General features: G+C 34.1%; 1 protein-coding gene across 2 annotated transcripts; it reads left to right on the top strand.

Moving 5' to 3' along the window:
• The first annotated feature begins 2,642 nt into the window (after positions 1–2,642).
• On the top strand, positions 2,643–12,324 carry LOC139963393 (protein unc-93 homolog A-like). 2 transcript variants are annotated; one of them, XM_071964114.1, is made up of 4 exons: positions 2,643–2,781; positions 3,239–4,214; positions 5,947–6,214; positions 7,696–12,323. In XM_071964114.1, the coding sequence occupies exons 2-4, from the start codon at positions 3,306–3,308 to the stop codon at positions 7,977–7,979; spliced, it is 1,461 nt and encodes a 486-aa protein (XP_071820215.1). In that variant the 5' UTR covers positions 2,643–2,781; positions 3,239–3,305; the 3' UTR covers positions 7,980–12,323. The 2 variants fall into 2 exon arrangements, with proteins under 2 accessions (XP_071820215.1, XP_071820224.1); XM_071964123.1 differs by having other exon boundaries at positions 2,648–2,786; positions 7,696–12,324.
• The last annotated feature ends 437 nt before the right edge of the window (positions 12,325–12,761 follow it).

The following is a 12,761-nucleotide window of genomic DNA, read 5'->3' as shown; positions in this document are numbered from 1 at the left end:
TGCCTATGGCCTGCTTTGCATAAATGAATTTGGACAGGGAAGTCCTCATTACCTGGTGTGAGCAATAATTCCTCAACAGTCCGATTTGGGTGAGAAGATATACCTCCTATTGGCCAGTTACACCCTATAGTTGAGAAATTTTGCTGAAAATTAAAATAACAGCACGTTTATTCATTCAGGGCTAAAAGTTAGTCTGGCCAGTTATGTTGCTTGGGTGATAATCATATTCAGCACCCAAGTAGGCCCAATGAAGATTCAACACAGCTATGACAAAGTTAGTCATGTTTAAAACATATTAATTGGACAATTATATTTTTATGATCCAATATTATTGTATTATATGTGTCGTAGACAAAATTATTATCTGTATTGCGCCATATGTTAGGATGTCAAAGAGATAAAACATATTAATTACACAAATCTTTCATACTAGGACAAAAGTTGATAATTATGTTATGGCTGACAGCTCTAAATTGTCAGTTCCTACCAACAACAATAAATATCAGTGCATTTACACTTTTAGATTTAACCTGAAATGAAAAACAGTGGCAAAGCATTTTGAGAGCATTTATACCCAACAAGCCTGTGTTCTAAAAGGATGTGATTTTAAAGGTTGTTGATGCATTTATGTCATGCTTGTCATATCTTGATGTATGATTTCGTGTTTTGTTTTGAAGTTGAGGGGAGTAAATTTTAGTTTGTTGGTTTGTATTTATAAAACTTCAGCTCTTAACTTAGTTTCATACATTGGATTATATTGGAAATTCCTTTGCCCAAAGCATGTAAAATCTAGTTCATTCCAACAAGTGTGTGTTTACATGCAGTGTATATGTTTTCCGAAATTTTAAACACGAAAGAACCATGTTAAAGTTTGAGTATGATACAGTACTTGGCACAATAATACTCCCAGATGCATGATGGTCCATAGCTTTTGATTTTGTTGTGGTGGAGATACTTTTAGAAGTAGAAATAGCATATTTTGGAACCTTCAAAATTAAATTTTTACATATCCTAATGATTTATTGATGCCATATTTACTTTGGAGATATTAGTAAATATTTATTAGGATCAGAACCATATATTTTTGATCAGCTGAAACAGATGGTAGAATCCAATGATACCCTTAGATGTAGTGTGAGAGGGAACTCTTCATAGATGTTTGAGGTCGAGGTATGTAATTGATAGTAAGTTTATTCAGAGACAATTTCAACCGTTGGAATATTCTCTCATACCTTTTAATCTGCATGTATAACAAACTAACACGGCGTAAGAAAAACAATGTAAGTTTACATTTTTCAGGTTTAGTTTGGAACGAGTTGCCCAAATGGTTGCTGTTCTAAATGATTGGCTTATAGAGAAGTATAATTCCTCTTTCACTGTCAAAACTAAAACAAGTTGCAGGCATCTGATTTATAATGTTAATGTTAAAGCTTAGTCATATGCTCAGTGATAAAGCTGCTTTTTCTTTATTTAGTTCTCAAATTATTCGTCGAACGTTCCAACCACATAAGTTGACATTTGTTAGCCCATTACCTCATCATAAGCCCAACCTAACCCCCCTCCTCCCAACCCCCAGAAATGACAGGATCATCACCTTGTACACAACATTGCAAGACGTGCTTACTTGTAAATTCTATAGGGGCTCTTTTAATATTTTTGTTGGAGTTAATATTTACTAAATTATGAACCAATAATATTGTATGATATGTGAAACGAGCGAAATTAATATTGAGGATGTTTTACATTATATTATTATGATCCAATATATTTGAAACGGGTAATATTGTGGATGTTTCATATTATATTATTATGATCCAACATAATTATATGATACTACGTGAATCGGGTGATTTATTTTTTTAATTTTTCAGGAAACTGAAACTCACGCGCGGATGATGAGAGCGTGATGTAGTTTGAGGTCGTTCTTCTAAATCACACTAATTATTGCTTTCAGAAATGGATCGGCAACCGATGAGCCCATTTGAATTATCTAACCCTGTACGAAAAAAAAAAGAACCTGTTGTCAAGCTTTACGAAACTTCTCGAAAGAAAGCACCCGTCGTTAAGCTCGTTACACGAAGTTAAAGCTAGGATATGACAACTTTGAATTGCATTTAAGTATAACATGTTTATTTAATGACTGCATCCGAATTATAATCACCCAGAGACACCTCAACATTCATTCGCCTGCATGACTGCATAGGTTACGATTATCATCGAAACCAACGTCATCCTGACCAGGAACCTGTGTAGAAATATTGAGGACAGTGTTTCCGGAAAACTAAAAGAATTTCAACCTAGTTATGACCCGTATGATGATTGCCATATTTCGAAAAACCAGGATTTTTAAACCAACAGGCTAATCGAGTCAAATAGAGATCCGAGTCCACGGCCGGGTCCAGCTACTGCAATTGAGTCGGTTGCGAGAAGTCCATGAGCAATATAAAATATGTAACCGAGTAATGTTCATTGGTTAGGTGAACATGACTGTGTGAAGTGTAACGGCAGGATTAATCCTTTGTAGTACGTTTCAATGAAACTTGAGCGTGTACAATGATTGCGCAATCGAATTGTAAACAAGTGTCAAAGTGCAAGAGTCTTGTGATACTGCAGCCTAGATCTGCATGTGCCTCTCAACACTAGTCATATGAATAGTGGTATGAGTTACAGCACAGCAGTCGAGAGTTAAAGAACTTGAGGTTGTGAGCAAAGATTGGGATTGCTTTGTAACATTGGATTTACTGGCCTTTAGATCACAACTTCGGGATCACACTTTTCCAGGTGAGGTAATTGCGATTTATTAAGGTTAAGCTAATTTATGTGTGTAAATGTTCCTACTTTAACGTTACAAATGTATTGACAACTACTGTAAAACTTGCTGTATAACCTAGTAAGTTGTGTCATGTTTACTACAGTACCACTTTTGAGGTCATTTCTATTTGCAGCGACATTCAAATTAGTGCGGAAATGTTCCTACTTTAACATTACACATAAACAACTGCTGTATAACTCTAAGAATAACATAATTACTTGTTTCATGTTGATGGCATAGCCATTACAACAGTATCACGTTTGAGTATCATGCTTATGAAATTTAATTATTTAAAAGATAGCGTCATGAAGTATAGATGGTTGGTAGTTTCAGTCGATTATTAAATCCGTTTTGAACAGCGTTCCTGATATTTCCCTGTACCTGTTCATTGTTGTTAAAACTACACAGTAATTTTTTTCTTCACAGCACCTGCATCTAACGTCTATTAAGAAAGAATTCTTCAACAGGGATGAGAACATTGACGTAACTCAAAATGTCCACACTAGACAGTGAATATTTTAACAATAAACACCAGAATCTATTTAATAGCAAATACAGAAGGGTGAGAAGTGGAAAATTTTCACGGAATCGACATTGGAAAAATCTGATTGTCTTAAGTCTGACATTCCTGTTTTGTTTTACTGCCTATGGAGCCATTCAGAATATACAGAGCAGTGTAAATACTTCCAACGGCTTGGGTTTCCTGTCTCTTACCATTGTCTATGGCTCTCTCATGCTCTCCAGTTTACTAGCTCCAGCAGTCCTTAAATATTTTGGAACCAAATGGACGATTGTCTTTGCGACACTGTGCTACTGCATTTATTCCTACGCCAACTTCTTTCCATTATATGCTACTTTAATCCCATCAAGCTTTCTGCTCGGCTTCTCTGCGGCACCACTTTGGGTGGCTCAGGGAACCTACCTCACTACCTCTGCCATTCAACTTGCCGAATTGATAAATGAAGTTCCAGAGTTTGTCATCAGCCGCTTCAATGGTGTCCTGTTTGCCCTCATTCAAACCAACCAAATTTGGGGGAATTTATTATCTTTCACTATATTGGATGCTGGAATGGAGGACCAGAGACCAACAAATGTCAGCTCTTGCGGTTCCCAAAGTTGCGGTGCCCCCATCGAAAGTAACCCGCCAAGCCAAGGCAAGAATGAAGTTCAACTTTTGTTTTGTATATTTTCTGTGATTGGCATGTTGGCTGTATTGCTCTCAGTATGCTTCCTAGATGAGCAGCCATCAGCTACAACACAGATTAAAGCAGACACTGGATCTTTTCTTTCAATGGTTTTGTCCACTGTAAGACTCATGAGTAACTTTCAACTCTTCCTGCTAATACCAGTCTTTGTGTATACTGGAACTGAACAGGCATTTATGTTCGGAGATTTTACAAAGGTGAGTCTGAACTTCTAACAGTACTGTATATGTGCAAAGAAAAAACGAGGTTGGAGCAATATCATGGACATGTTAAGTTATTGGCCAATAATATTAACAGGTCGTAAAGAAACTTTTCTGCTTTAAAGAGCTGCCAAATATTCAGAGAACAGAATTCCTACTTCACAGATACAATCTTTTGAATTTGATGAAAGTTAGTTGCTTCAAGAAAAGCTTTGTATTTTCCTGGTTGTGTTACTCTTACGTTATACACACAGTGGACAGCCCTTGGTGTTGTTGCAGTTAGGTGGCCTCGGTTAGAGAGCTTATTCATTTTAGTATATTCTGTCAGTATCTAATATTGCTCCATTTTTGTTTGTAAATGTTAACTTTTTATTTAATACTATTCTGATAAAAGTGATTTGTGCAAAAATAATAATAATAATAATGATAATAATAATAATAATAATAATAATAATAATAATAATAATAATAATAATAATAATAATAATAATAATAATAATAATAATAATAATAATAATAATAATAATAATAATAATAATAATAATAATAATAATAATAATGATAATGATAATAATAATAATAATAATAATAATAATAATAATAATAATAATAATAATAATAATAATAATAATAATAATAATAATAATAATAATAATAATAATAATAATAATAATAATAATAATAATAATAATAATAATAATGATAATGATAATGATAATGATAATGATAATAATAATAATAATAATAATAATAATAATAATAATAATAATAATAATAATAATAATAATAATAATAATAATAATAATAATAACGATGACGATGACGATGACGATGACGATGACGATGACGATGACGATGACAGTGATAGTGATAATGATAATGATAATGATAATAATAATAATAATAATAATAATAATAACAATAATAATAACAACAATAACAACAACAACAATAATAATAATAAGAAGAAGAAGAAGAAGAATAAATATTCACGTCACAAAAGAGGATTTCTTCTTTGGGTTTTTATTAAAGAAACGTCATCGTTATAATTTTCTCATTCTTCATCTTAAGTTCTATATTTACAACAAGACCTTAAGTAGTAATGAATTTATTTATAAGTTCACGTTTGCATTAAAGGTGGAGAACTATATTTTTCGACATAACAAACAGAATAGTAAGAATAGAATTAATTTCGAGGAACTCAAGGACGCTTTCTTCTCATTAATAAGTACCTCAAATATTTAATTTTCGCAATTTCCGCATCCTCAATTGTTATATTTTGCTGTTATTCGTTTTAATATTTTTTTAGTGAGTCTGGGATTCTTTTTGTGATTTTTTCTATTATTTGTAGTACTTCTTCTAATTGTTTTTATCATACTTATTTGTTTTTATCCGCCACGTTGGTCGTTATTATACTGCATAGTGTTGCTCAATTTCATTGTTATTTAACTTTTGCTATTTTTGAATATAAACGTTAATTGTATTTTTTTATATTAATGTATAGTTGAAATAAACGGAGGAAAAATAAATAAATAACAATAATAAGAAGAAGAAGAAAAAAAGGAAAATAGGAGGAACATGAAGAATAAGTTTGGATTTCATTTTTTCCTACTAATGTGGCACCATCAAAACCCTCTTAATTATTTTGCCTGAACTGTATTAATAACTATAACATGGAATTTGTCAGAAGTGAACTAGTTTCTTCGTTTTTCCATTCTTATGTCAACAGTCCTACATTACTTGCACTCAGGGCATCTCCGCGGTAGGATTAGTTATGATTGCATATGGTGTTTCAGCTGTAATAAGCAGTCTCATCTGTGGCCAGCTAGAGAAGATTACCGGCCGAATATTCCTGTTTTGTCTTGGATCTGTGGTCCATGCAGGTCTGTTGGTGTATCTCTATGTCTGGAAACCAAATCAACAAGCTGAATGGCAGTTATATCTTGTTGCAGTTGGATGGGGTGTAGGGGATGCTGTCTTTCAGACTCAGTGTGCATGTAAGTACATATATAACTCTAACAGTCAGTAGAGTATAACTCTGCTCTTCATTTACAACCCCTACATGTTTTCCCTTATATTTTTTTAGAAATTATTTAAGTATTGTGATGAAATAATTGGTGTATTCCACTGAGAAGGTATTTTAAGGTAAATTGTTAAGTGTGATAAGTAAAGATGCAGGCTACCCTACTAGGAATAATTTAGTGTTCAAATGTTGTGTAGCATATTGAAAGCGCTACATTTTGTCTATAAACTACTATGGTTATTTTGCCCGAAAATGCTGAGTTATATCTTTCGATTTGTATAGCAATGTGACTATTTTGAATAGCTTTTTGTGATGAGATACTGGAACAGTTATTATCTGCTGTATTGTAGGCAGAAAATAACTTTTAGCGGTGAGAGTTTCTATGGGAATGTCACATACCTATAATATTAGTTCACCCCCCCCCCCCTACCATCCCAAGCTCACCCCATTACAAAGCTCACTCCATTGTAAATCTCAGAGTATCAAATAGTTTACTATCCTAAAAGAAGAAAATTGGCTCGTAATACTCAAATGTGCCCAAGCTAATGTATGTCTGGGAATTTCTGACAGGCTATACCATAAAATTCCATATTTCTCTCAGTTACACTCTTTGCATTTAATATGTTAAAATTCAACTTGGCCATAAAATATTGACACAATGGTGGTGTTTTATGTATATACGTCGTACATCTTGTTCATTGCATGGAGCTTTCTAAGTATTAATAGGATTTGAGTAAATGTACTGTACATATTCAATTATATTATCATATCAGAAAGGAGTATCCAGTGTAATCCAGATATGTAGTGTTTACTATGCCTGCCAAATGTAACTACTTGTTAACTACTAAATTAATATCTGCATAATTCTGATTCAATTTGCTTTCTTACCCACGAATATTGTGATCATATTCTCAAATACTTAGTTGCATACAATGCAATGGTAATTGAGCTGTAATATGTTCTTGATTTTTATGTAAAATTTTATTCTCTTAGTCACGGAGGAAAATAATACTTCAATACAACTGCCTCTTTATGAAATACTTACTTCTGAGAACTTTAGCATCTACGTCAATATTACAAATGTATCAGCATGTCAATGATAAACCAACAAAGAAAATTACTAAACCAAAGTAAAGCTTGTGCAAACACTCTGCCATGACGACAGCACAGATTTAAATACAGTAATCCACTTTCCGGAGTAATGGATTGGTCAGCCAATCAAACAGTCAAACAACCATATATACATTGGCACGGGTTTTTCAATTAACATTGCGTAGTGTTTCTTATTCTTTTAAAGATAAATGTTGCATTTTCCGATGCTGGACACAACACGTAGGCAAATATCAGAACTTCCCAGTCTTTATTTATGTAATTCATGCTTTCCTTGGTGAGTGAATTACTCACTTCCATAGATCTCATTACTGAAACTCTGTTCCCTCATTCCTATCTTTGCAGCAATCATTGGCGTTTTCTTTGCCGGTTGTCAGGAGCCTGCGTTCTCTAACTACCGTTTCTGGCAGTCTGCTGGGTATTGCATCAGCTTTGTCTTATCCATTCCAGATGGGATCTGCATTTTTCATAAAATCATTGGAATTGGTATTTGGTTGTTGTTTTCCATGATCACCTACTTTGTCTGCGAGTACAAAATAAGTAGTTATCGCTGCTTCGTAACTGGGATGTCATCGACAAGAGTTGATAGGCAGCAACAGCAAGCAGTTACATGCAACACTGTCCTCTAAGATAGAAGGTTTATATCGTAGATAAAGCAGATGGTTGGATTTTGAAACTATGCTCTCTTGCTGTGATGTACAACATTTTAATGGTTTCTGTAATTCATTTCAACAAAAGTAATGAGAAAGTTATTTTACTTTTCATAACAAACACCCAAAGCTTCGCCCAGACTGTCTAGAACCATCACCCGACTATGCCTATGGACTGCTTTGCATAAATGAATTTGGACAGGGAAGTCCTCATTATCTGATATGACCAATACTTCCTCAACAGTCCGATTTGGGTGAGAAGATATACTTCCTACAGGCCAGTTTCACCCAATAGTTGAGAAATTTTGCTGAAAAATAAAATATTACTAAGCACAACTTGTTCTGACAAACTCTTTATATTTTTAATGCCATCTTTTTCCATTAAAGGTAATAATCGATTAACATTTTCTAAGTTGTAATCAACTTCAAGAAGAATAGCATGGGTTATTCAGTCAGGGCTAAACGGTTTGTCTGGCCAGTGGTGTTGCTTGGGTGCTAATAATATTCAGCACCAAGTAGGCATAATGAAGATTCAACGTACAGCTATGAAAAAGTAAGTCAATGTTAAATACATATTTATTACACATGTCTGTCAGAAGAGGACAGAAGATTGATAATTTTCTTATAGGTGACAGCTCCATATTGTCAGTTCCTATCAAAAACAAAAATTAGTACAAAAAATCAGTGTATTGACACTTTTAGATTTAACCTGAAATGAAACACTGTAGTTTCATACAATTGACTTAATTGCAAATTTTGCCCAAAGAAATCTAATGCATTCAAGTTAGTGTGTGTCTGCATACAGCGTATGTATTTCCGAGATTTAAACACCGAAGAACCATGTTAAAGTTTGAGTATGATACAGTTCTTGGTACAACACTACTCCCAGATGTATGATGGTCCATAGCTTTTGATTTTGGTGTGGAGGAGATACTTCAACAAAAGGAAATAGCATCGTATTTGTCTATGGAAAACCATATAAATTTAATAAGTCACTCTTGTTACAAACAATAACGCTCATCGGGAGAATTCGTCCATCCCTTAACGAGGAGGTAACTAAGTCTCTCGTCCATAAGTCTCTCTTCTTGACTACTGTAATGCTCTCCTGAATGGAACGTCATGCGCCTCAATAAAAAAAACTACAGATGGTCCACAGTATATACGGCTGCCAGAATTATCACCAGAACCCGTTACGAACACATCACTCCAGTACTCCGAGACCTGCATTGGTTGCCAATTCATCGCCGGATAAATTACAAGCTCATTCTGCACGTTTATCGTATGCTTCATGATCAATCTCCGAGTTTTATGACTGATTTGGTTAAACGCTACACGCCAGCTAGGGCATTACGGTCCCAAAGTCATCTTTCTCTAGTCATTCCTCGTACTAACAAAGTCACAAATGGAGATTGTTCGTTCAGTGCAGCAGGTCCTAAACTCTGGAATTCTCTTCTTCATCACTTGAGAAATGTCACATCTATTGACACTTTAAAGAAGCATTTGAAAACTTATCTTTTTAGGCTTGAGTATGGGCATTAATCTTATTCGTTGTTTTATTCACATCACTGTGCCCATTTTGTATGTATATTTATATATTTATGTTCTTTATTGTGGTTTTATAAACCTGTCTTATATCATTTTTTTTTTACTTTTATTGCTGTTGTTATTACTTTTAGGTTTTCTTAAGTTTGGTAATTTTATATTCCGGGTATTGGTTCTTTTGTACAGTGCTCTTGAGCATGTTTTATTTCATGATAACAGCACTTTAACATATGGTATTTATTATTATATATTATTATATAGCATATTGGGAAACAAACCTTTATACTATAAATTTGTCCATATCCTAATGATTTATTAAACTATATTTTCTTTGGAGATATTCGGTCAACGTTCATTAGGATCATGGCCAATATATTTATGATCAGCTTGAACAGATGGAACATGTAGAAGCCAATGTACCCTTAGATGTTTGTTTTAGTGTGAGAGGGGAACTCATTATATTTGTTTGTGGCTGTATGATGTGCAAGTACGTTATTGGTAGTAAGTTTATTCAGAGACAATTTCAACCGTTTGAATATCCTCTCACACCTTTTTAATCTGCATGTATCATAAACTAACACGGCGTACGTAAGAATAAAATTGTAAGTTTACATTTTTCTGATTTATTATATAACGATTTGCCCATTTGATTTTTGCTCTAAATGATTGGCTTATAAAAAGAAGTGTTATTCCTTTTTCACTGGCAAAAATTAAAACAAGTTACAGGCATCTGATTCATAATGTTCAACCAAAGTCATATGCTCAGGGTTAAAGCTGTTTTTTTTTAATTAGCGCCCAAATCATTCGTCGAAAAGTTCCAACTACATTCGTTAACATTTGTTATCACATTACAATTGAGTATAACAAATCATGAATAATCTAGACTGATTTTCAGACAATGCCACTGGAAAATATCATTCAGAAGAAATTCACTTACTCCAAAGCACCGAACGTCTGAAATCAGTTTTCGCAGAACCACCTGTCATTTCATTTACAAGACCTAGAAAGCTACGAGACATTTTAGTTCGTCTGCCATCTTTTCAGGACGACACCTCATCAGAGGCACACAAAAACAACAAAAATACAGAAATTACTGGATGATCACCTTGTTCATAAAATTGCAAGACGTGCTTACGTGTCGGGGGCCTTTTGAATATTTTTTGGGAGTTTATATTCTTATGATTCAATCCTGTTGTATGATATGTGAAGCGGGTAAAACTATATGCAAATAATATTGAGCATGTTTTATATTATATTATTATGATACAATATATGTGAAACGGGCAATACTGTATGCAACAAAATAATTGTGGATGTTTTATATTATATTATTATGATCCAATATTATTGTATGATATGTGAAACGGGTAATATTTTATGCACATTTTATTGATGGTGTTTTATGTGATAGTATTATGATGCAATATATGTGAAACGGGTAATACTGTATGCAACAACATAATTGTTTTATATTATATCATTATGATCCAATATTATTGTATGAAACTATGTGAATCGGGTGGAAACAAAGCTTCCGATTTCAGGATAAAGAAACTCACGCGCGGTGGATGAAAGCGTGATGTGGTTTGAGGTCGTTATTCTAAATCACACTTATTATTGCTTTCAGGAATGCAGTGGCAACCGATAAGCCATTTGAATTATCAAACCCGCTACGAAAAACGAAAATTCTCAAAAGAAGCACCGTTCGTTAAGCCCGTTACATGTAGTTATAGCTAGGATATGAAACTTTGAATTGTTTTTAAAGATATCAACTATAAGGATTGTCATCACTCAGAGACACCTCACGATTGACGTATTGTATGCAATAACTTGTCAGAGTCTAGTTTCTGGCAGGCAGTGATCATGTGGGTCATTCTGGTAGTTTGTTGGAAAGACCGAATATCACAAACATTTAAAATGTTTTCAAATGCAACTGATCGTTGAACTTTAGTAGCTGAAAACCAACTATATGCACAATCTACAACAGGCCTAGGTAACGTAAGTATTAAAAAAATATCATAAGCACCAATAGATTCAGTACAGTTTAGTCAAGGTGAGAAAAAATGTCAGAGAAGACATTACAGTCCCAATCAAGAAAGCTATAAAGAAAATACTTGTGGAAAAGACAGCCGATCCGGGCACTAACTTCCATGGGTGTATAGTGAGCTTGAGAATCGAAGTCGTATCATGATGGGCAACATCCTTCGGTGAGTGAGTTAATCTAGTATAGCACGTCTTTGAACTTTTCCCCAAATTTACTTGTCTTGAGAAAAGTAAGGATTCCAAGACTGAATAGCATACTCAAGATGAAGCCTAACCCGTGTCTGCTAATATTATAATTTAAATTTCTCCTTATCATACCATTTTTTATCCGCATTTATTTCGCAACCTCGATACACTGCCTATAATAGACGGAGATATTTTTTTACAGCCAGAAAGTTTGCTGATGACACCGAACTTTATTATGGGGTCTCTTCCAAAATCGATTCTGAGCAATTTCAAATGGATTTGGATATGGTTTCTTCCTGGTCCCAGGGATGGCAAATAGGGTTAATATTCGTCATTACTTTTTCTGATAGGGTTGTGTATGAGTGGAACGGTTTGCCTGAGAAAGTCGTACTTACAAGTAGTGTGAATGAGTGTAAGAAATGATGCTTTGGAAAAGCATTTTAAGCATTGTAATCGATTCTGGGTTTTTTTGCGTCTTCGTTTTTTTTTAAAAATAATTACCATCCAATTAACTCAACACGCAAAGCAATCAATAAAATACTTCAGGGGTTTTCCTATATCGTGTTTTGACACACTCCCATAGCGTCCTTGATGGGGATTTTATTTTTCCTGCTGATCAATTCTTTCCATAGATATATCCTGCAGCAGGCCTATACGGATCCCTAGTAGGATTAATAGCACCAGCGTAGTATCACCTTGCTCTTATATTTAAAATGCATTTACCACTCCAAGAAAAACCATTATTTTATAATCGTACTGGAATAAGTCAGCACTTCTTGGTAGTCAAACTATTAAACTACATAGAAAGAATCATACCAGATCGGCATCACGGTCGCAACGAAAAACAATGGCAGAGCTAGGACAGTAACACAGAGCTCAGAGGAACACCACTACACATACACACATTCATCCGCCTGCATGACTTCATAGGTTACGATTATCATCGAAACCAAAAATCTTCAGGACCAGGAACTTTTGTAGAGATATTGA

The sequence above is a fragment of the Apostichopus japonicus genome, chromosome 3 (assembly GCF_037975245.1).
Source record: "Apostichopus japonicus isolate 1M-3 chromosome 3, ASM3797524v1, whole genome shotgun sequence".
In the NCBI taxonomy this organism is placed as follows: domain Eukaryota; kingdom Metazoa; phylum Echinodermata; class Holothuroidea; order Aspidochirotida; family Stichopodidae; genus Apostichopus; species Apostichopus japonicus.
Note: the sequence above shows the minus strand (reverse complement) of the source record. Positions and strands in the feature narration are given on the sequence as shown.